The sequence below is a fragment of the Geospiza fortis genome, unplaced genomic scaffold (genome assembly GCF_000277835.1).
Source record: "Geospiza fortis unplaced genomic scaffold, GeoFor_1.0 scaffold657, whole genome shotgun sequence".
Classification (NCBI taxonomy): Eukaryota; Metazoa; Chordata; class Aves; order Passeriformes; family Thraupidae; genus Geospiza; species Geospiza fortis.
In genome coordinates, this window is record NW_005054481.1 from 644,884 (window position 1) to 670,179 (window position 25,296).

At 42.0% G+C, this 25,296-nt stretch overlaps 1 protein-coding gene across 6 annotated transcripts; it reads right to left on the minus strand.

The window, feature by feature from the left end:
- Positions 1 to 115: 115 nt before the first annotated feature.
- On the minus strand, positions 116 to 25,083 carry RBL1 (RB transcriptional corepressor like 1). Of its 6 annotated transcripts, none has more exons than XM_014310081.2 (20): positions 24,291 to 25,036; positions 22,898 to 22,962; positions 22,678 to 22,806; positions 22,412 to 22,572; positions 21,628 to 21,677; positions 19,791 to 19,974; positions 18,185 to 18,351; positions 16,447 to 16,559; positions 15,805 to 15,908; positions 15,122 to 15,259; positions 13,135 to 13,299; positions 12,830 to 12,965; positions 11,058 to 11,324; positions 9,015 to 9,193; positions 7,014 to 7,190; positions 5,556 to 5,627; positions 5,288 to 5,372; positions 3,425 to 3,591; positions 2,825 to 2,989; positions 445 to 2,590 (listed from the first exon to the last, which is right to left on the minus strand). In XM_014310081.2, the coding sequence occupies exons 1-20, from the start codon at positions 24,467 to 24,469 to the stop codon at positions 2,420 to 2,422; spliced, it is 2,874 nt and encodes a 957-aa protein (XP_014165556.1). In that variant the 5' UTR covers positions 24,470 to 25,036; the 3' UTR covers positions 445 to 2,419. The 6 variants fall into 6 exon arrangements, with proteins under 6 accessions (XP_030918949.1, XP_014165556.1, XP_030918944.1 ...); XM_031063084.1 differs by having other exon boundaries at positions 9,015 to 9,139; positions 24,291 to 25,011; XM_031063089.1 differs by lacking the exons at positions 445 to 2,590; positions 2,825 to 2,989; positions 3,425 to 3,591 and adding exons at positions 116 to 136; positions 216 to 238 and having other exon boundaries at positions 24,291 to 25,069.
- Positions 25,084 to 25,296: the final 213 nt, after the last annotated feature.

The window sequence follows — 25,296 nt, forward strand, 5'->3', positions numbered from 1 at the left end:
CTAAACCTGTCCAAGGCTGGTTCTTAAACACATCTGGGAGGAAGGCAGCCAGGACCAGCACCTGGAGCTCATGCCTGCAATGCTCGGAGATGAACTAGGAGCCCACAGCTCAGCTCTGCTGGAGTCACACTTGCCTCTGTGGACACATCACCTGTCACTGCAGGGTTCTCTTCCTCCTGGTGCTTTTTGGTGACTTCATGCAATGTATTACTCACCTTCTCCCAAAATCCACACCTGACTGAAATACAAACAGTAAAGAAACGTCTGGAGGAAACTTCAGACAAAACACATGAAATGTCATGAATTCAAACAGAAAAAAAATCCCAAAGAAATCTGAGGAAGCACAAAAATGATGAAGGTCTTTGATATTACAGAAAATGCAGATAAGAAGGCATTGTTTAATGAACTGGCACAGCAAAACAACAGGAAATACAGCAACACAGGTTAAAATGCTTTTTAGTTGTTTATTATAAAATACAGATTTACATGTGAAGGCACTTTGAAACCGTTACAAAAATTCCATGTAAGCTATTGTTTTAGCTGTTCAACAAGCTCAAAATAGTTTTAGATCACCTAAAAAGGTGAAGAATTCTGAACTGCATCCAGCCGTAGTACATCCATTTTCCTAATGAAGAAGCACTATACATAACAGTTATTAAGGATTTTGGCTCCATCAGTTGTCCACTGTCAGAGAAAGCAGTGACAGTGTGGGGAGCAGAGACACCAGGAGATGTGCACATGATATTGAATTAAAACCATGTCAGCAGTTGTAAACTCTCATCATACAATACCATGGAAAGACTGATGCTGTCATGCCTAACCATCAATTTCCTATCCTATTGCAGAAAGGCTGCAATCCTCCACTTTTTATCTCAAAATCTAAAGATAAACATTAAAACTTGATTAAAATTAAATACCTACATGAAACCTATTCCACTGCACAGCCATTTCATCATACTGCAGCTCTCCATGGGCAAGCACCTTTTTTTGAGAGTAAAAAAGTTTTAAAAAATATCAAATATTCAAGTAGTTAATGACTTAAAACCAAGTTTGTAAACTTTCTACTCCTTGCTGAGTAGTGTCCCTGCACACCTACACTTAGTAATGAATTTCTCCTTCATCATTGCTGAAGCTGCTCAAAATCATGGCAGTGTTCTCCCCATGACCTGTGGATCTCACATACTTACCCACCCAGCCAATGAAGGAAACAGAGCCCCTCAAATAAGTCCTGTGTAGTTGTTCTTTCTTTTTTTCAGTTCAGTTACACAGAAACTGAAAATTACAGTGCTGAGAAGTTTCTCTATGGCTCTAATATTAAATACAATTATAAAATAAGATTAAACTACTGATTTACAGTAATGAGTAAACCTTGACTTTTCTCTGTTTTGGTAAAATAGACCCTACCAAATCCTGAGCATTAAAAACTCAGTCACAAGAACTGGATGCTGGAATTTCTACTTTTCCAGTGAACCCAAGCCTTTAACAGCTATAAAACCTCACACATACACACTTCCTTATGTGATGGGCTTACATTCAGTGTAGATACTACACAAGAGGCTAAAGGTCTTCAGTAAAAAACAAGACATTCACTTTGTTAAAAGAATGTGTACATTTGAACAGCTTTAACATGGCCAAACCCCAGCTGTTGATTTCAGCTGTAACTGTATTTTCTCGTGGGTGAGCTGCCATCTGTATGAACAGCATCTAGGGCAGGCTGCTCTGTAGCTTCCAACGTGGAGCACCACTGGTTCAATAGAAAGGGAATTCAGGCTCACAGAACTATATCTCAGGGCTTTACCAGAGTCCGACCTAAGTCACCACTATTTGTATTTTTAGATTTTTGCCTTTGTTACTGCAAAAGCTGTCAGATACATGTCACAACCTACACTTTAACATAAGTTCTGACAGTACAAAACTACTCAGCTCTTCCTGAGGCTAAATAATTAATTTCTTTTCCCTCCAGTTACTCCACAGTAAAATAATACATAAAATTCTGTATTCTTTTCAAATAAGGCACTTTGTAAGTTTCTTCTCTAAATGCCAAAAGCTTGAGGAAACTTCACTGATTTCACTAATTTCTTTATCACGTTTATCCTAATAATAAAACTGGTATTACAAGCTGAGTTACACTCAGAATTCATGATGCTCCAAATGAGGCTTGAGAACATCCAATATGGCTTTCAGAGAACACTCTTTTGCTAAAACAGCTCAGAGTAAAGTATAGCACAGTGTGGTCTTTGGGCATGAAGATCACTGGCATTTCCTACATAACTCTTACTTTTTGCGTCCTGTGGAAGTCAGGTGAAAGTTCAGTGTTGAAGGAACTTGACAGTTGTCTATATACAAAACCAAGAAATAAATAGCACAACAGCTGTATCCAGCTCCGTAACTTAGAGATCCCACAGAAAGCAGAAGTTTTTTAGTGATTTGCTCTCTCACTGACAACATCCTGCAGACGTTTCAGCAGAACATCATCATTTTCCTGGCAGAGTCGCTTTGAGGGGGATTCAGTGTCACTGTCAATTGTTATTGCTCGCTTCTTACTCCTATGTTCACCTTGTTTTATCATATTGTTGATGTCCTTCAAACTCTGCAATCAAGACAAAAATAATGAGTTACTCTGACTCCATTTCAAACTTGCTCTATGTCCGAAATATCAGAGAACAACAGGTTATCCTGCACCTCTGAGTGGTGGAGTCTACATACAGAACTCTACCTTTCAGTGCAAAGTGAGAGACTATTCATTATAACACATCAGAACTGCACTAGGCCACATCCTAATTAGAAGACAATTAACTACTTTCAGCCGTGTTTTTGTCTGCACCTTGGAGGGGCTGCCATTGAACTTGTAGAGCAGAGCAGTGCGGGGCGTGAGGCAGGCGCCGTTCTTGTGCGGGGACACGAACACCGAGTGCTGCTGCGAGATGCGCCGCGGCGACACCGCCTGCGGCCGGATGCTGGGGAACGGCGACAGCGGCGGCGCCTCCACCTGCACGAGAGGACACGGCTGCTCAATCCAAACATCCTGACAGCAGGAACCTCACACAAGAGAACATTCATACACTTCCAAGTCTTTAGAATATTTTATCTCATGACAGTGAAACAACACATCAAGTAATAACCAAGCAACAGAATTAATCTTCCAGATGCCTTACACAGACAGTCTACAGACATCTGAGCAAGTAGGAGTCAAGGGCCTGGAGTGCCAATGGCTATTGCACTGATGTAAAGAAGTTGGAAATGGGTTTACAAACTGAGCAGCATCTACATTTGTCCTCTGGAAAGGCTGTTAAAACAAGTGCTCATACCATTACCTCCAATTATCTGACTGGACCCACATCAGGTGATAAGACAAAGTTACTGACATACATTTAACTCCCAGGAAAAATGACTCTGAGTATTAATTCCAAAATACTTTACTTACCACATGATCCTGGTTTGTGATATCGTACTTCAGTGCAAATGACTTTACTCTTCCTACGTAGACTGCGTTGTAAAATTTAATGAGATCTCCTCTCTCCTCTGTTTCTGACTCACTCAAATTCTCTGCTGTGGACCGTCCCAAGGAGCTGCCAGCTTTCACAGATGAGTCTAACAATAAGAGAGCTTCAGATTTCAAAACTACAGCATTGGCAAACCAGGTACTTCAGAGTTGAACTTACAGTGTCCAGCTGGCAAGAACTTGTCCATAAATTGACCAGTCAATGACAGGAATTCAAGAAATGTGCTTGAGCCAGGAGCAGGGTGTGCAGCAGGTGGTTATGAACATCAGGAGGAGCTACCATTTGCTGTGAGCAGGCTTGTGGGTTATGTCTAAAAAGGCCAGTATCAACCTTTATTCCAAACTTGGAAATAGCTGTAGCAAGAAACTGTAGCACAACTGACCCCTTCTTCCATGTTTATTCTGGGGAGTGTGGGAAGTGGTACAAAGCCATTACTTGATCTTAAAACTAAGTTTTAAGCAGTCTGACAGCTCCCAGCTTTTGGCTTCTCTGAAAGTCTGTTGTGATCAGCTAGCGGAGAAAAACTTGGTGCTCAACTCAGATCTGCACCAAGGAAGTCATGACACCTTTGTTCAGGCATGTTCTGTTAAGTGGGAAAAGCTGTAGCCACACAGCAAGTGCAGTGCTGTTGATATCTGCGCTCCTGTAATTAAGCTGAAGTGCTACTGAACACAACCTTCTATGGTTCCTGCATTCTGCTGTCTGCCAAGTAAAATAGAGCAGCACACAAAGTCTCTGGCAATCAGTGCACTGAGACAAACATCCAAAGCTCCAGCTGACACCCATAAGTGACTCCTTTGTCCATATGCCTTCCTTCTCTCACAACACAAGCACAGCTCCTGTGAACTGGCATCAAAAGACCTGGAGTTAATACTGTGTAAAGGAGGCAAGAGTCCATAAACTCAAGAAAGTCTGGTAGGAAAACCCATTGAAGAACTTTGTAACCACGTATATTTGTCTGACAAAATACCAGAGCCCAGTGTCACTTCAGATACTCCAAGTCATCCAGTAACTGTGGAGGTGTCAGACAGGATTTAGAGGAGATCAGTACTTTCCATGACCCTGACAGAATCCTCAACAGGCCTTTAAAAATGGCTCTAACATTCATTAAGGCAGATGAATCCCACCCAGAGGGAATTTGCCACAAAGAACAAACTAAATTCTACGTGTGTCCTGGCTACAGATCTGCTCATGGGTTCATACATGGGCTTGTGATCTCTCACTTTCCTGACATGCCACTCAAAACAGGCATGGCACAGTTCCATGCTTTTCTCAAATACTACTCTTATCCCTTTTCTTCTCTAACCCAGAGCAAAGAAACCATTACTTATTTAAAAGAAACCCGAATATAAGAAAATGACAGTCCTGGAGAGTTAGCATTTTTATTTTCTGAAACAAGTTCTTTCTACTTCAGTCTTCAGAATAGATGATATTAAAAAAACCCACCATAATATTCCAGGTACTGTTTATCTTCATTCTTCTTCGTTATCAGTGTTGCCATCCAAGAACTACAGTATCATTGACATACTAAGAAAATACTTCCACCCTGAGCAACCAAATTTAGGTAAATGAAATTAAATATTCTTTCCAACTAGGAAGTGTTATTTTCCATACCTAATACACAGGAGAGCTACTTACAAGATGGTTTCTTTTTCAACAATACATATATTTTTCTATAATACACTTAAAACTGTAAAACTTGTTCCACTTATTACTTGACTGTCCAGTTCTTTAAAAGCCCCAAGTATGTTACTGAAAAGAGCAAATGCCTTTGCTGTACTCACCTTCTGTCATCTCCATATCTGAGTTTGCATTTTTGTCCAATGGAACATCATCAGAAGTATTTCTCAACAAGACACTCCTATAAACCTACAAGATAGCAAGGAAAAACACTCTTGTCAAGGAAAGCAAGGAGGTCAGGAGACTAGATGAAATCCAACTGAACAGGAGCAAGTATTACACTGCAGAGGATTTGACTTCTCTTATGAGCACCAAGACTTCAAAAGCCACTTCTGAGCTTTACAAAAAGTAAAGCCAGTGTTATGGACTTACATGGCTGTTTGCCTGGGGCTGATTTCTGTAACTTTTCATTATGTCCTGAAAAGTTCTTTCCTCTTTGGTTACCTGGAAAAGAAAAGGCTGTTGAAGACCAAGTGCAAGTGTGAAGGCTGCGCTGCCTAGGTCCAGTTTTTAGCTTTTTGAGGAGTATTACTATGGATACATAATTTAAAAATTTATCTCTAGTGATGAGAGCATGAAACAATGAAGATTTTTCTTGTTCAGGAATTCCTTGTTTCTTAGCTACTAAAGCTTTTTGTTAGTTATGATGCTTAGGCATTACCCCTTTCCAGACTTTTCTTCCAGTGACACTTAAAATTAAAGAAAGGAAATATTATTAAGTCAAAAATGTGTTTTGTGAATTTGGAAACTGGATCCCTAACTTTTCTAAACAGAAAGTGGGGAAATCCTGAACAAGACATTAGCCAGGTACACACATGCAATTTCACTTTGCTTTTTTATTTCAAAATAGCTAATTTCTTAAAGCACTCTGTTTTTCAGCCATACAGCTGTAATTTTAAGAGCAGACAAGCAACACTTTTTGTAGCAGGAGCCAGGAGACAATGTATCAACGTCTCTGGCTAAACTGTCGGGCCTCACTCTGAACTGGAGACAGCATTCAAAAGCTTGTATTATAAAAAACCTCAAAACAACTGACGAATTACGTGATAAAATACAGAGCACTATTAAATGGGTTTGCTATCAGTGTTGACATCAGGTGAGCCTAACCCATGCTGCAGTTAAGAGCACAGGTAGTCACAATTTAAACATCAGTTTCCCTCCACACACTGCTACTCTTCATTTGCCCTCAAGAAAAGATAATCGGCCTCCTGAATTTTGTGTCTGAATTAGGCTTGATGGACACTGTAACCATCAGCTCAAGTCTGAGTCAAACCAATAGTACAGTTTCACAATCCAATTTAACACCACCTTAAATTAAAGCTGGCAAATGAAATAAGAAATGAAATACAACAGGCAACCACCTCAATTCCTCAGCCTGAATCATCAAAAGCTAAAGGGATTTTTGGGAATAGAAAACACCTTACATAAATTTGCTCCTGCAAATTTCTGCACCTGCCTAATTCTGTAATTGTAATGGAATTTTTAGTTTAGATCAACAGATTGTCAAGATGACAAATGGGACAGAAAACAAATAGAGGGCAATAAGACCACACAGCGCTTTGTCTGTGTCAACCAGTGCTACTGTGAATGCACTCAAGAAGAGAACAAAAACTCTGTCAAGAACTTCCATCAATGAGCCAGTGAGCTAAGATATGCAAAACAAGGAAAAAACCATACTGAGACTTCATCCACTTCTTGGAAGGACCTTCCCCTTCCCTCCAGTAATATGACATGAATGAATCAGTCAAACTGTAAATGCTGAACACACCTGATATTTTGAACGTAAAATTGAACATAAAATTCCATGAGTTTCTTAAAACTATATGTTACCTTTGCCATGATATAAAAAGCACAGAGGAGGAGCTGGTCCAAATGCCTGTCTTTCATAAGATCAGCACAATGAACCAACGTGAATTCAAAACATGTCCATATCTTCCTGCGCAAGTCATTGGAAACATCCAGCTTTAAGCACAGATCACGCAAGCGCACACTTGCCAGATGATACACCTGGAAGGAAAAGACACACAGTAAAGAGTGAAGCCAAACAAGCTTATCCTGGCCTGCAGAAATAAAAGACATCAAAGCAGAGATATTCTGTAAGGGCCATGAAGATGATTAGAAGGAAGGAATACCTCTCCCATGAAAGATCTGGGAGGGTGTGAGTTGTTCAGCCTGAAGAAAGGTTCCAGAGAGGCCTCAGAGCTTTTTCTGCTGCCTAAGGGGGCTCTGGGAGAGCTGCAGAGGGACAAGGGCCTGGAGTGCCAATGGCTTCCCACTGCCAGAGGGCAGGGTCAGATGGGATACTGGGAGGGAACTCTTCCCTGGGAGGGGTGTGAAGCCCTGGCACAGGGTGCCCAGAGAAGCTGCTGTTGCCCTCTCCTGGAGTGTTCCAGACTGGATGGGGCATGGTCTACAAGAAAGCGTTCCTGTCCATGGCAGGGGGTGGAATGATTTGATCTTTTAGGTCCTTTCCAACCAAAATCATTCTGGAATTTTGGGATTCAAAGACTAAGCTGTCCACTCTCCAACTGTTGAACCTCTAACACTTGCAGAAAATCCACCTAAAAACATTATGCCTATAGCTTCTATACCATATCCCTCACTAACTAATGAGGCACTTTCCTTATGCTGGAAAGCAGGAAGGGGTAGTGTCATTTTCACTTGCTCTAGTGAACAGGAGCAAGAAAGGAAAGTAGGGGAAAATTTATCATTCTGAGTACAATGATCACTATAAATGGAAAGTCAAAATTTAACGACAAATATAAGTCAAGGTTTTAGTTCTTCATAACTAAGAGGAATTATGTTGTCTATGACATGGTTAGTCAGAGACACAGCTACATCTGAAGTTCTCCCCAGCTGAGAGTAAAACTTCCAAAATGCAATGTCCCCACCTGGCAGGTGACTGATCAATTCTTAATCCTTTCTCAGAGAAACTGCCTGTCACTGGCAAAATGAAAGAACCAATAGTTCAGACAAAGGAGGCGGCTTACAAGTGTTTTTAGAAATTATTTTTTGTATTAAGATGTACCTTAAGAAGTTCTACCATGAACAATCTTTAAGATCTATTGTATCTATACAGATACCTTCAAAGGGGAAAACCTCAGAAAATAACTTACCTAGTAAGAAAATAACAGCAAAGAAAAATCTTCTAATATTTTTGAGAGAGACTAATTTAGGGATATATTCTTTGTAGTCATCTAGACCAAGTTACCAGGCTTCCTCCAAAGACCTTTCACAAAATGCACACTGGAAATGAAAGCAACTATAAGTAAGTCATCTGAAGTTCCTCTAAAGGACACCCAGCTCTTAATCTTTAAATCCTGCATGATTTCAAACTCATTCTTTTTAGAAACCTTAAGCTACTATGTTATTCATCGCTGCTTCCTGAGCCCCCAGCCCAGCAAGATCAGCATCGCTGTGCGGACTTAAAAGTGGCAAAGGAGCATCTCCAGATGCTGGATCCACAGCAGTGCAGCTTTGAATGAGCAAGACGCAGGAAAATCCTCTCATGTCAGGTCTGTCTAACCCTTGCAAATGTGAGGGCAATCAAAATAGCCGAGAGAAGTAAAATCTGAAGTAAAGTGTGCCTTTGATATTTATTTACAGAAGCTCCTAATTAAAAAGAAAAAGAAATCTCATGGGTGGGAAGGAGAAAACTGGACTCTCTGCAACACTCAACATACTTTTCCTTCTTCTTCAAGGTATATAAGGACTGCATGTGCCAAGCTTAAGGCACATGAAGACTGAAGGTAATGGGAGCTGCACAGGGAGGCGGGCTCCAGCATGGCCACGAGCACAAGTACAGCACCCCTTCTGAGGAAGGGCACTCACCTTCCTGTAGAACAGTGCCAAGGAGCCCGTTCTCTTCGGCTTGCCGGCCGCTGGCAGCGCCACTTCTGCTCCTTGGTTCCCAGGAGGGTGGCAGGGAGCCTGAGCATCCACTTTACATGGCTGGCCTAAATTAATCGAAATGGGGATCAAGGTGATTCCACTCATGTCATTTGCAATACCTGGAGAGGATACACATACCTAGAAATAAACTGGTTGCTCTCTTCATGCTGCAAAGTCAAACAGCAAATCAAACTCATTTATGAACATTTGATACTGAAGACATCTCACCCTCTGTACTACAGTCTATCCCACAGTCTTCAGAAATAGTAAAAATTACATTCCTGGTAAGGTTTAAACGGAGAATCTGAATGTGAATGATCTTTTCTAAAGGTTATCTTAAAGTACAAAATTTACAAGCAATCACAATTTCTGTACTTGGTTTTCCACTCTGTTGGAGGAAGGTGGGCATTCTTTTTTTTTTATTCTTATTCTGCAAAACTGGCAGCATATCCTATACAGTCCTCATTAGTTTCCTCAGTAATCAAATTATCTTGCTTAATCTCCTTAAACATGATTAGTGCAGAATTTTTATTTTAATCTTTAACTATAGACCCAATTTTTAAATTAAGAATGGCGATAAACTCATTGCTCATGTATCATTTTCAGAAATAATCAAGTATCACTGAACTTCCACAAAACAGAAGTTTCACAGTCTTTTGAGATTTTAACAGACCAAATTAAGACAAATTGCAGTAAATCATTAATGGAGATGAGAAATGAAATGCTGATTAATGTGTGAGGTAAAACTGGAAAGAGCACAAACATGATGTTTTCTGCAAGAGGAGAAATCCTCAATGTGGATCAGATGCCTCCAAGGATGTGATGTCAATATAAACTCAACCTTTTTAGTAGCAGTTGGAGCTTAGGACTGCTCCTTTTGTTTTCTTTTTCTCAGGGAATTTTCTCCCATACATTACTAAGAGACAAAAACCACCGGTAATTTAGAGAGATAAAAGAAGTTGCCATGGCTCAGGGTAAGGATGGGGAAGGGTTCAGCTGGCTACTGTCTTTACCTGGCAGGTTTTCTCTTTGGAAGGTAAAAGATACCTTGAAATTTTGGCTGGGTAGTGAGAGGCTGGGCTCAGCTCCTTGCCCTCTCTTGACGTTGGGTTTGGAGGAGGATGCTCCAGCTGCTGTTTATGGGGGGAGTTCGCTGCTGCAGCCCACCCCAAACAAGTGAGCGTTTGCTCATGAGAGCAGCCACCGAACGGGGACGTCACTGGCACCCTGCCTCATTGGAAAGGACCCTGCCATCTGCTCGGTGCCTCAGGGGAAAAGACCAGGACCCCGAGCCCCAGCCCCATCCCAGAGGACGCATTTCCCTGGCTGTGTGATGCTGCTGCTGCAGAGGAGACCCCTGCCAGCCCCTGCCCTTTTGCCGCTGCTCTGAGTTTTCACTATCCCGTAGTGCCGTACCCCTGCCTGCCAGGGCACCCCGCAGGGGCTGCAGCTCTGCAGTTTCTGCTACATCTCATTTATTGCAACAGGATCTGCTCGCCTCTGCCGTTCCAGCTGCTTCCGAGGCTCCTGCTGCAGTCCATTTCCCCAGACAGAGGTGCAGCGGGCCCGGCCGTCCCTGAGGGTTCCAAAGGCAGCCCCTTCTCCATCCCTTCCGCCAGCCCGCCCGCCATTGCTGCGTCTGCTCATCTGTGCTGCCAGGCTTGGTGTTTGTTTGCCTTGTTATACACACACACACGCTAGTAAGGAACTGCTATTCCTTTTCTGGTATCTTTGCCTGAAAGTCCCGTCATTTCAAAGTTATAATAATTCAGAGGGAAGGGGGTCATATTCTCCATTCCAAGGGAGGTTCCCACCTTCCTTGGCAGACACCTGTCCTTCAAGCCAGGACAGCTATTGTTGACAAAGTAATTGTTTTTTCAGAAAGAAAAAACAACACACTTTCAAGATGCATGGTTGGTCTAACCATAACTTAAGACTAAAGAAAATATCCTAGTAGAGAAGAAAAGCAGCAAGAATTCCTACCATGCAGTGGGATAGTGACCTTCTGTCCTGCTTTTCCTGGTCCTGTAGTGGTTGTCATGGTCAGCACTGTCTGGGCAGGAGATGCTGACATGTTTTCAGCACCAACGCTTGATGCTGGAGCAATTGTCAGCTTAGTTCCTTTCGTTAAGATTTTTTCCATCTGCGTTTCTTTGGGGCTGTCATCTCCAAAGAGCCTTCTCTTAGCACTTCCAGCTGTAGGAGAACTGTAGCGCTCATGAACGGAGATTGGAGACAATGGCTGCATGTCTGGCATGTCAAGGAAGAAAAAATAAACCCGACAAAACCTTAACAACAGCAGCTTAATGGAAATACTTCTGCAGAGAAGGTGAAAGGATACCTTCCAACTACACCAGCAGAGATCACTTATAGCTCAGGCCTGCCCCCAGAGTTCACTGCTCCGAGGTGATAAGAACAAGATCTGTAGTCTGACTTTTTTCAGTTTTGCAGTCACCCCAGACAGTGCAGCTCTGCCATCAGGTATCACATGGAAGCTGAGCAGTCACTCTGACCCACAGAGACTGAAGAACACACAGGATCAGAGGCACTCACTCCAGTCAGCCTAGCAATTAGGGAATATTTGCAAGTGTTACTCCTGTGAACACATTCCTCTATAGAAACCCTGACCACACTCCTTGGACATGTTGTCTTCCCTATGTTCTGGCTTTCAAACTCTCTCTAAACTGCCCCCAGTCAGGTGACTCCACCCTCACATACCCCCAGTTCCCCTCAGGCTTTCCCGTTGCTTTCAAACATTTGCTTCAGTAATAAGCCTGAAGTACACAGCACTAATGTACCAGGCTTCTGCTCGCAGGCTTTTTGCATTTCTGCTGCAGTCGGTCACAATCACAGTGACAAGAATTTCCTATTTCCCATGAATCAGAAATTATCTGGATAACTGGCCAGGTAAGACTGATTGGAGACTGCAGGGTTTGAGAGACATATGTAAGACACCATCTCCAATCTGGTTCCTCTTCCATCAGCGAAGCCTAACACAGAAACTGCTTGTACATCTCCTTCCCAAGGAGTATTTTAAAAAACACCAAACAGCCTTGTTTGCTGCCAGACAAACACTGAAGGAGACGACATTACACAGCCCACCAGCTCACAGAGCACATGCAAGAACATATGGACCAGTGTCTGGGATACAACAAAAGCTGCAATTCCTAACTAGAGAAGCATGCAAAGGAAACAGCAGTGCTGGCACTGCTTCTGCACCCTCACTGTTAGGAGACACTTCTGTGTGAGATCCAGGAATCTGCAAAGAGCAGCTTCAGAGGACAGAACACTGTAGGCAAAGCACTGTCCTCCACCCGGCACAAAAACAGTTCTGTAGGAAGCAGGAGTAAGCGTAGCTCTGTCATTATATCTAAAAAAAAAAGTCACCTAAAAGCCAGTCAAACTCACTGACCGTAAACTAACAGAAAGCAAAAAAAAAAAAACCTGGAAAAATTCGAACATCAATGGACAATAAGTGATTGATGACAATCCATATCAGAGTAAGGTCACCCTGGCATCAAGCCAGCAGCAAAATCTTCTCCAGTCCAGAAGGGAAGCACTGCCTGAGCACTGTCTGCAGCCAGTTAGTCACAGCACTGGTTTGACTGGGTGCATCTAGACCTTCTCTTGCTCAAATAAACTTCACAATTCCGAACTCTCAATTCAGATTCAAGGATGCTTTTTCCAATTACAAAGAATTGTAACCCTCTCCCCAAATTTGCACATTCAAATAATATCAGAAGCCTTAAACTTACCTCGTCTTAAACTCCCACCAAGATCTGTCCGAACCTCTTTCACTCGAGGATGAATTATGGGAGATAATGGCATCATGGGCAAGTGCCCAAACCCACTTCCTCCATTGCTGGCCTCAAAATTACTGGGAAATATTACCTGAGAAGTAAGAAATGTCAGTCTAAGGTAACAAATTAATTTCCCTTCTTTGTGACAATCTATTAATAGAAGATTTTCTGCAGTAATACTCTCATTTGAACAGTTTTCCAAATAAAAAAAGTGAGAAAAAGAACACAAATTTCCTAGTAACAGGAATGAGATCACATACTTCTTCACAGGTCGGGACTTTGTTTTCTGAGGCCTCGAGTGCATTCCAGAGTGCTGAGTTCCGAGTCCAGGCCAGACTCTCCAGAATCTGTTCCTCAATGCTATTGAGGTGCTTCACCATGTCTCTGGAAAGTCCTTCCTCAGACCGAATCAGCACTTCAATGACCTGATGGCAATGACACACACACCGAGCAATGTCGCATTGCTCACGTTTAACACCATCTAACTGTTATTTATTTCAGGCTCCTGTTCAAAACGTCAACACAGAGTGCTCCAGCCTCCACCTCACATCTTCATCTTCCCCAACCCTCTTCGTTTAACCCCCTTTCCCAAAGCAACCTGGGGGCTGGAAGAGGACAGCAGATATGCCACTAGTGCAGAACAATCCACTCCAGGGTTTTTAGGGCCTCAACACCTCACCACTGCTAACTGTGCACAAGTGAAAGCACTGGGCACATGCAGCACTGACCTGGGACATGCGATCAGGCAGAGCTGCTCAGCAGGGGATGTGACAGCCCCAGCATTTCAGCTCCTGCAAACAAGCAGCCCATAACATGAGGAGCTGAAAACCACTGCTTTTAAGTTTCATTTAAGAAGTGCTCAGAACCCTTAACATGGACAAATGGGGGTTGAACAGAGCTGACTGCAGTATCATACTCCAACACAAGATCCACCCTGTGTTATTCCTATCAGAGGAGCATTCAGCCTGTTTTGCTAAAGCTCCAAGGATGGAAATGCCACAAAAATTCCATGGAAGACCAGTTTTGGCTATTCCTGCTACAGAAGCTACACCTAGAGAACAAAGTTACAAATGTCACAAGTCTCTCTTGTGTGAAACCCCTGTAATGGCGATTTTTGTCCAAATAAGAGTGCTGCAAGAATATACACTGAATAGCTGAGAAAATTCAAACCAAACATAAATCTGTTCCATAAAGTTGGATGTGCACCAGTTTGGATGGAGGCTACCTACAGCCACAGCAATATTGACAGATTTGTTACAGCACAGCTGAAAAGTAAAGGAAAAAGGAAGGACAGATAATGAACCAGCTTTCTCAAAGGCTTCCATTTTTTGGTTGCTGTCATCTAAAGAGAACTACTTGATTTATTCAGAACTAACCCCAATAAGCTGCTAGGTATCCAGCAAAAACTGGAGGTATATGGATAGGTGATAAAAGGATTGAAGTAGTCAAAAATCAAGTTACATTGGAAGTGGGGAAAATGTGGCTAAATGAAGAGCAAAACCAGAGAAAACCCTGGAAAATATATTCTATGTTTTGCTACATAAAGGAAAAGCCCCCAAACTTAGCAAAGCAAGCCTGTGATAAGTAGCAGCAGCCAAAGCCAACATTTCAGATCTGTATCTGCTATTTTAGAACTACACTGTAGTCAATAAATATAAAGATCAATAAAATATATGTTGAAGGCTTTAGTCTGGTAGAAGTTGATGGGCAGTATGTTAAAGATCAGTACAATTTACAAAATGGGTTTTGTTCTTTATATTTCAGGTTCAGCTCTGGCATTACACCTTCCAAGTAATACATTTCAGGACAGCCAGCATTTAGAATAGGCTTGATGTTGCCCTGATTTTTTAAGATTTTCTAAGCCTTCTGATGTTTACATTCTTGTAATGAACTTTCTCACACACTTTCTGTAAATAACTTATTGTTTTGCATTCTTTTATGGAGGAGGAGAAATTTGACGGACTGTTGGCTTGTCCAGTGTCATTGGAGAGGTGGCACTGTCACCCTCCAATCTGCTGTCACTTTTGGAAATCTATAAATGTTGGAGTCAGAAATTAAAAAGTCTCTTTTTACTTTGAAAGAGCAGTGTGTTTGTGTCGCGTTATTTCGCGTCCTAGAGTGACATCCTAATGCACACTTAATATCAGTCCTTGTCTTACCTGACTCCCTAGGGAGGACTCCATGACTCTTAATCCAGTAACATGCCATTTTTAATACCAATCCTGTCCTAAGCCAGTGCTTATTTACCTTATAGAAGTAGAATGGCCTGATGTCAAGAACTTCAATGATCCAGGGGAAGGTGCGAGGGGAGCTGTAGGCAAAGAGCACGATCTCCAAGCAGCACGCCAGGAGAGAGCGGTGAAAGACATCCTGCTCCAGGAGAGCCTGCAGAGAGCACATCAATGCCACTGGCCTCACATTTGGGAAACACAAGTTGGAATTCTGTGGCACTAACACTACACAGCTTATTGTTGGAAAGAAGCTGTCTTCTTCTCCCATCCACAACCTCCTTTTTACAGGGAAGTTGAGGAGAACAGAAGTAGAGTAACAACACCAAAATGATCACATTTTGCGTGCTATGGACAAATGAACTCCCTCATTGCTGTGCATCATAAAGCAGAGCAAATGCAGTGCTGTCTAACATGAAGCATTGGTACTGCTCATTGGGTAAAGAAGATAATAAAAGTTATCAGTCCATAAAGTTGTAATTCTAGAAGGCAACAGAAATTCAAATGTTTAGTTATGATAGTTATACTGGTTTAAATTGTAGAAGAAAAATACATTTTGGCAGCTCCCATGTATTTCCCCTTTTTAGTATTAACAACATACACGGAGTGCTTTACAGTACTTTGTTCTGAAACTGCCTGAAGATAAACTCTCAAGAAACAGCTACAAAAAGTGTTCTCATCTTTCACTGGCTCTATACTTACAGTCAGATCCTTCCCATGCAGTCTCCGTGTTTCTTGCACCATTATAGTCTCCAAGATTTTATAATACAAGATCTCTGCCAGTTTTAATCTGTTTACAGCAAAATCTGAAATTTAAAATCAACAGAGATTAAGTCAAATGCCACTAGCACAAACAGGGTTAAGACTAAACTGACCAGCACCTGTTCTCATCCAAAACAATAGTTCAGTGAGTATACACATACTTCGCAAACAAAAAAAAAAGTTCAGAAATCCACTAGTCCCAGACACAGCATGAAATTCCATAAATATTTTAAAGGATTATTTATTGTAATATTTCTTGTGATGTAATTTTGCAATAATTATTTTCCTATTTGCTTTCAGTTTCCTTTAAATTATAAAGCTAACAAGATTGCAAGTTTACACTTGCTAAGAGTTGCTTTTCCATGATTTCTTGGTTATCCCAGTTTGAACTGCAGTCTTGGGTTTACTCTGCTATAAATTTTTATTCTTTACAGTGTACTGTTTCACAGCAGCAGTTTTCTGCTTGGGTGTATCCTGGGATAAAACCAGCTCCACTGTATTAAATACAGAAAACAGTATAGGTATGCATTCTGTTTGCCCTGGTTTAGTATTTTGAAACACCCCATGCTTTTCAGTCCATACCTATGTGAGATCCTGGCTGCTCATCTGTTGACTGAGTGTAGCAGCAACAGAAGGTCTCACCAATTTCCTTCACTCTGCTCATGATGCTTTCCAAGGGGCTGCGGGCACAAGACCTGAAGCCAAAGGCAAAGAAAGCCTTGTTTATATCAATTAATAACCAGTTTAAAAAATAAATATCAAGAAACAACAACCATAAAATCAGAATAAAAAGATAGGCCAATTACACCAAGCATTCCTCATCAGCAAGAACCTGTATTACACAGACAGAGGAAAACGTAAAACATACACAAGTATCGTGTCCTCCCTTCCTAACAGGGCCAGGGAGGATCTGCAGACCTTGAACAAACACAGGAGAAAGCAAGAACCACAGCAGCAGGGAGGAGAAAGATGAACCTGCCAGGAGTGAGGAGGATACTGCAACAGCACACCAAGCAACCAAAGGCACCCACAACACCACACTGGCCAGGCTCAGTTTGAGGCAGCACAGGAAAGCTTAGAGGGAAGAGGCAGCAGCATCTTCCCATTTCCTACCAAGACTAGGGGAACTGATGAACTCCACACTGTCACTGCCATAAAAAAGGGCCATAATATCTTTAGCTGGAGATGCTCATTCTGAATGTTTCTGAATTTTCCAGCAACTCTGTTTTAGAGGACAGTGGCCCGTGGCTTGTGTCAAATTAAGACACTGAATTACTCTGAAAAGCTAGAACTAAAATCAGCTAAGGCTTCTCTTTGAACAAAGCCTTCTAATTAACTTCAAAGCTTTTCCATGGAATTTTAATTTGAAAAAGAAAATACTGAAAAGCATAGAACATTACACAGTCCAAACTATAGTTTGTCCATTTCTTCCAGGGACACAGTACGTATACCTGAGTGCTTGCTGAACTCACATGCAGGATGAGCAAAGTACTCATCACAGCTCTTGCCAAAGGCTTATTCAATTCTTGTTCCCATTTTAGTATTTACCTCTTTCTTGACAGTCTGGTTTATTATTTGGAACAACCACATGTTTTATTAGAGATTACAGACACATTAATGTCTTAGTTGTAGAGTATAAATAGTATCAGTCCTTATAAAAACAATCAAAGAAACATTCTAAACAAATGCATCCCACAGAGCACAGTTGTAAACTTTTAGGAACTAGCGCTAGCAAAACTTTCAAATGTATGTAACTCCAAAGATGAGAACAGAAAGTAATATTTTTCACCTGTTTATGATGGTTACTTCAAAAAGAACATTAGTTTTGGACTTCAAATTTTAAGTGCTAATACTAAATGTCCATTCTGATTTGTAAAAATACATCTGGAGACCTTACACTGTAACACAGCAGGACCTTGACTTGGAAAGATATTAGGCAAACACCCAGAACTTTACAGGTATTTACTATTCAATTACTGCTTTTCATGAGCTGTGCTCAGGGAGGAAGGCAGCAATCTGAAGTGTGCTCAGGGAACAGCCACCAGAACATCCCGAGTGGGAAACCTGGCTGCTGCTATTCCAGGTCAGCACTGACAGTGACCAGGGTCACTGAGAGGCTCATCCTTGTGCCATGGGGTAAGACCAACACACCCTGCAGTAGTGTCAAGGAAAAATGGGCAGCCTGTAGGTGCTCTTAGTTTTATCTTCCCAGCTGAGGGCAAAGACTGCAGCTTGTTCACCTGAACAAGCCCTTCTCCAAAACCTCTGCCAACAAGGTTACCACATCTTTTCATTGATAAGTACTTGTGGACATACTCACTCAAAAATAGCTGTAAGTTGTTCACTTGGTGCATTTTTCAGCCCAGCCACCATGCTCTGCAAACGGCTCACGCTCTGTGTGGCTGAAGCCACAGGAGTGATGGCAGTTTCCTTTTCTCGCAGGTACCTTCTGCCAGTCAGTGGGGTTGAAGGTGCAAATGACCTTTTCTGTCAGACAGAGAAAAATAATAAATAGAAATCAGCCAACAAAACTGTTTCAATTACCTTCCAAATGAGCATCTCCAGCAAATTCCTTCAAAGATTAAAATTACACCACTAGTAGAACCACGTGAAGGCTTCACCTGAGAGCTCAGAAGTGACTAAAAATGAGCCAAAGTTTTCTCAGGACTCCATAAATAGAAAATATAACAAATCTTTGAGCAGACAAAAATTGACTCAAAGGGATTTTACAACTAAAACACAGTAAAACAAGACATAAAAGCTTAAAACCTGAAACTTTTTAGGCTTATTTAACATTGAAAATACAAGGGCAAGGAAGAGGAAGCACATGCTTCCATTCTCAGCTGCCAACTGCGTTAGCTGGGTGACACAAGGAGTGGGTGGCAGAGCTGCCCAGGAGAGATTCCCAGGAGAACATTCCCTGGGAAATGGGCCTCCCTACATCCTCCATCCAAAGGATGAAGTGGCACTGAGCAGATGGAGCTCTGTGGACTGTACTTACCTATTTGTATCCTGCTCTCTAGAAGTGACACAATAAAGTTTTTGGATTTAATTATCTGAACTGACAACATTCTGAAGATACAAGGCAAATAATGAGAAAAGGTGAAGCCTGCAGTCATTATGCATAAACAGTAATATTATTGTACTACAGAAACTGAAGCTCAGAATTAAAAAAACCCTTTCCAAACTCCCACCTTTAATGTACCTGATTATAGAATACACTTATACTTGGGAGAAAAAGCCAAGATCTATGATTCATTTACACTTGCACCAGTATCGTAGAATAAGAATTCTTATTTTTTTAACTGACATGTAAATCAAACAGTATATGGCTCTTTCACACAGCCAATACTATTTTTCCCCTTTATCCAAGATTAAAAAGTCATCAAGCAACTGTTTTCCTGCATGTCAGCTTCATTAGATACATTTTTAAACACAGTGAAACATTAACTCTGTTTATAGGCTGCTTTTTGTAATGAAGAGAGACTTTGTTAAGGCTTATGTGCAAATCTTATTTTCCATAGAAAAGTAGGAAAGTTGACTTTTCCTTTCCTAAGAAATTAAACAGTGGGAAAACTAATCCAGTGTCAAGGTTTTGTGGTATGATTATGGGGTATAAATGAAGCTTGATCAAAACTAAGACCTACATATTTGGGTATTAATTACTTACTGATTTTTCTTGGACAAAATCAAACTATACACATGAAAGTGCACTCATTCTGTTTAAGGAATAGTTATTTTAAAAATTCCACAGGAAAAAAGATACCACCTTTTCTCCTTATAGCAAGACAGCACTGAAGCCTGTGTTCACCATCTTCCTCTCAGGAAGAAGAAATTTCAAGTGACCGCAATGATTCAAAGAGTGTATAAGGGTGAAAAAACTTGAAGGAGATCTTCAAGTGAGCTTGCCATGTTAAATGAATCACCTTTTCAAAATGCTGCTGCAGATGACACTCCATGTGAGCTCTTGCTGCCATTTTCTCTGCTGGCACATCTGCAGGGAATTTTCGAGTGCCAATTTCTTCTTCAGCATCAGCTCCCAGGAAAACTCTCTCATCAAAGTCACCCACGGTCAGAACATACTCTTCATACTCTTTATTCAGTGCTTTGCTGAAAGAGAAGCCCAGGTTTGATAGCAAAGGTTTAAGTGCAGAAGAAACAAAGAAGGTGCCCCAGGAGCTCAGGTACTGCCCCAAACCAACACAGGGTCAGAGTTTCATGCTCTGGGCAGCTGTGCTGCTCCCACCTCCCTGAGCAACCTGCCCCCAGTCATCCCTGCCTGTCCTTGGACCCAAAACCTCTCCAGAATCACTGCAGGAATCACTCTTCCACCAGAATTTGGATATCAGTAAGAAGAGGGAAAAACCAACTTTGCTTTCACACCAGTTGTGAATAAACCATCTGGAAGTGCTCAGCTGGTCAGAGGTTAACTCTGTGCACCAGGGAGAACTGCACCCAACGGCTGCACTTCTGGGTTTGCCACTCTGCAGCCCATAATTTTCCTAATGGTGCAGAGGAGGGGAAAGTGAGGAGTTACCTGACTGGGTTTTATTTCTAAAATCATCACTGACATGTGATACCAAACAAATCCTTCATTTTCTTTATTCCAGCAAACGCAACTGGAAAAAAGGAATGTTCAATCCCACCAAGGTTGCAAGGCTTTAAACATATACTTGGGAAGCAGAATGGAACTTCTGGATGAAAATCAGAAATGGTTTGCACCAGTGATCCTGCCTGCAGCTGGGCCAGGAATGCAGTTCCAGCATGTATAATAATGGAATATAACAATGTATTCATGACACAAGCAACGCTGTGATCCCACAGGAAACCTCGCTGTATCACAGGTTCAGCTGCCCCACGTCTTTTAGGAAAATGTAAAGGTCTGTGGAAAGCTGGACAAAAAAAACCCAGAGATGCTTACAAGAGTCTTTGAGATGTCAGACTACTTGCAAAAGAACAGGGACTATTGTATCATTCCATATGACAGTGTTACTGAAGGAAGTCCATCAACCTTAAGGTAGAAATACTAGGAGAAATTCAGTTTTCAATGATCAAAGAAAAAAGTTTATATCTAAATTGAGGTGTTATCTACATTATTAAAACAACTGAGTCTTTGCTCAAAATTCCCAAAGCAAACCAACAAGTTAAAAGCTCACAAACAAAAGGCAGAAACAAATTAATAGGTATTTTTGCAAAAGGCAAAAAAAAAAAAATTGACAAGGACTTTTTATAGTTTGCATTTAAAGTAGCTTTCAGAAGCGAATTCAGAGTTTCTGAAACAACTACACTTCCCTCCCATTGAAATTGTTCACCTCTTTTTTGTGGTTTTGCAATTGTTGCTTCCTTTTCTTTTGAGTCCATCTGCCATATCCACAGATTTATACACTCAATTAGAGATAGAGAAATAAATTTAGAGATTTCCCTACTTGGAAATAATATGTGTATAGAAACACATCTGTAACCTTCAGAGCCAAGGTTTTAGTTTGCATTACATTATTCAAAGATTACAGTTGCCAGAAAATCAGAGCAAGCACAAAAAACCCTGGTATGAAGAAAAAAATCTCTGCAGCTTGAACTCCTGACATTGGCCACACCTCTGATCCAGAAAGTGTTTCAGCCAGAGAGCAGCTTTGGTGGTCAAATACTCAAAACCCATTAGATATGGAAACACAATGGAACAGTAAAACTGAGATTCAGTACACAAAGGCCTGTGCTTTAGACACGAACCAAGCCCTACGATAGAGAACAAAAGCTGTAACTTACTTATTTTCTGTAAAGTTGCAAAGATCCAACAAACAATCTCCTTTTAAGATCTAAGAATAAAAAGCAGAAGTATCTTAGATAATAAAATCAAAACTGTTTCAAGTGTGATAGCATGATGGTTTTAGTAAAAAAAAATGAGATTTAGGTGCATAACTGGACTCTTGTTTTGGCCTGGACCAAAGGGCTACAGTGCCATTACCAAGACAGAGCACAAAGCCCAACTGGATCCAAGCTCCAGACAAATTCACTGCTCAAAGCCAGCCCTGCAATGTGACATCTGCTCACTGCTGGCTTAGGGACTGGCTCGATGAGCAACTACAAAGAAGCTTCCACAGAACTTGGAAAACATTTCCAGGATCAGAACTAGACAGGACAATTTGTACATCTGCAACCTCAACCTCTCCTTTCAAAGCATTTTGCTCAACTTCAAGAAAAGCAGCAGGACACACACCCCATTGACAGACATTCCATACAATTCTTTCACAAGGAGATCATTTTTTTTTGCCTGAAGAAAACACCATCCTTCATGATTCAGTTTCACACTGCCAAGAAAGGAAAGATTCTTCACTGACATAAAAAGCTGAAACAGAGGAGACCTTACAGCACACAGCATTAAAAGTGTGAGGGAATTCTGCTCCTGCTAAAATACAAAGAAAACCTGAGCCAGTCTGAGTTCCTTTGCTCATTAACAAGTTCCTTTGCTCTCCCCTGTGGAACCTGCAGGACTTAAATGATCTTGAGACCACCATGGAGCACCAGCAAATGCTGATAAAACAAGATGTACCTTCCTATCAAACAGCTTTGCAATGTATGGTTTGAAGTAGTGCTCCTTGATGCCCTTCGCCTCCACGAGGAGCCCGTCGTGCAGCTCGCAGAGCGTGGCAATGACGCAGGGAGGATCCTCGGAGGCTTTCATCTCCAGAGTGTGCAATTCCACTGGTAAGCCTGGGAACCAGGAGGAGGGGGGAACACAACCAACCTTCAACTTCATTTCAAATGAGCCAAGAGAACAAAGCACAGTCGATTGTAAATGATCTATCCCCACCATACCTTTAAATGATGGATTTAGCAAATCTCTTCTGTTTGGACACAGAAGGGCATTGGCAAAAATCAGGTCCAAGCAGCACAGAAGTAAATGATAGGAATTTACTAAATCATCTCCAATCATACGGAAATTACCTTTAAGAGACAGCACATCACGTCAAGCAACACAACAGAAGTTCACAGCTGGGAATGTATACAAACCATGCAGGCAAAGCAAGCAGCCTACCTTTAGTGTACACAAAGAGAGTCCAGCAGAAGTTGAAGAGATCTTTGACGCTGCATGGCACCCGCCTGTCAACAAGAAAAATAGGGGGAGAAGTTACTCTTCAGTTCCAGGAAGCCAGACCTTGTTGTACAGTTCAAATTTCATTCCATTTCCTGCTCAAAACAACAGCTAGGAGCTGCTGTCTTAATTTCACACTAAGGCACAGTATAAGCTACATGTCCTGAGTTCAGCTCTCACTGCAGGACAGACAATGCCTAACCTGGCTCCAGAGTGTCCTGCACACATCCACAACTTCCCAACCCTGTTCCCAAGCCAAAGGCTGCCTCTGGCCTCTGACCCTGCCACACTATTCTACTGGTATCACACCTCCCACAGAACCGTCCTACAGCCACAGGTGGGGAGGTGACAAAGGCTATATATATTCCAGTGATGGCTTTCCCAAAATATCTTACTAAAGCATCAGCCATTCCTTCAGAACAGGCAATTATAGCTTGCACTACAGTTCAGCTGCTGACTCTTGTTTGGAGCAGAACTATCCAAGCCCATGAAGCTGGAAGACCAAGGAAGACATGACTCAACCCACAGAGCAGCCAAAGCTGCAGTGGCACCAACCAACACTGCTCTGAGAAAGGAACACCAACAAAGCACCTCCCCCTGCACTCTGCCTGTGGGTGTGGAGCTACACTGGAGCACTGCACCAGAACAATTATTCCCCCTCACATCCAGAGAACCCACATAAACTGACAAAAACACCTTGAAGACCCACAGCTTGGCTCTCTCATCCCCAAGGTTACAATCTCACTACAAAGCTGTCACAGCCACATATTCTTGCAGGGAGTATGGATGAGTTCCTTTCAATAAGGTAGACATTCCATGTGTGTGTTGAAGATGACACCACAGGTTCCCAAATTTGTCATAAAAATGAGCACATCAGCTGTAACTTCCTCCCATTTGGTGTTCTCACTCATCTGGCAAGCACGGCAAACAGCCAGCAGCGTGGAGGTCACAGGGATGTGACAGCCTCTGAGCAGAGGGATCATGCTGTGACACCAGCCCCCAGCCAGCACTGTGCCAAGACAAAACACTCCTGTGCTATTTCAGCTATTTCTGCTAAACGTTTCAAGTGTTGATCTCACTGCACCTTGGAGCTAACCCACCTCATGGTACCTGTCCCCACCACACCCTGACACCCTCACTGTGGGACACTCCTGTGTAACAGCAGCTGCATGTGAAGCCCAGCTGGCCTGAGCGGCACCCACCTGGCTCAGGGGTGGCTCTGCACTGGCTGCATTTCAGAGTCAAAGAGACCCCATCACTCTGGAAATTAATTTTCATAAACTTATATTGAATATAACTCTTTCCAGGGAAAAGTCACATCAAATCTAAAAAATACCTCTGCTTCCTGCTTCGATGCAGTTTGGAACTTTCTTCAAAAGGGTTTTGAAATATATCAAAAAATATTGGTTCAAACTTTTTGAAAATCACCGTTGACACTTCAAAATTTCTCTCCAGTCTCTCAACTCGCTCTCGGAATTCTTGGGGCAGGTTTGACATGTCCATCCACTTCTTCATTTTGCTAAAAAACTGAATTAAACTTCAAAGAAAAAAGAAAAGTCTGTTTTGAGCCTTAACTAACTTCCATTCTAAAATTTTAAAAAGCCAAAATGCAACATATTCACTCCTTTAAAGGCAGACATAATTACTACGTGGGTTTACAATTTATTTTGATAAGACTCCCAAACCATATGTTATCAGCTTTTTGCCTTTTATCACTCTGAGATTTCTCCTTGACCCTCTTTAAGGCACGGGAACATTAATTTGATGTGGAGGCTGCCAGCGTGGCTTTACAGAGCAGCGCAGGGGTGGGCAGCAGAGTGCAGCCGCAGCTCCGTGTGTGTTGAGGCAGAGGCAGGACAGGCAACAAAACAAGCCAAGAGTAGACGCCTGTCAAAGTTACCTGCACAAAAACCTCTCAGCTGGGGATGTAAATAACTGACAAACCCTCCAGCAGCTCAGCGGGATGTGGGGTCTTTAAATGGAACGAGCAAGAGCAACATTCCAGGCTCCGTGTCCCCAGGGCAGCGGCTGCCGGGGGCCGTGCGGAAGGTGAGTTCTGTGATCAACAGTGCTGTGTTCCCAGAAAAACCAGCACTCCGTCGAAATTTGGCCTGAATCCTGAGCCAGACACACCTTGTACCGGGATGGCACACGCCGAGATGTTTGTGGTAAAATTAACTACTGAGAGAAAAAACTGGCGTGTGTAGAACAGCTGCTGGTCCGACACAGGTGGTTTCCTAAAGGCTTGAAGTTAGAAATTAGTGTTTGCATCTAATTTCCATCTGTAATAACAGCGGATTTACTGCTTTAACCCCGCCGCGGCTGGCAGCGCTGGGAGCGAA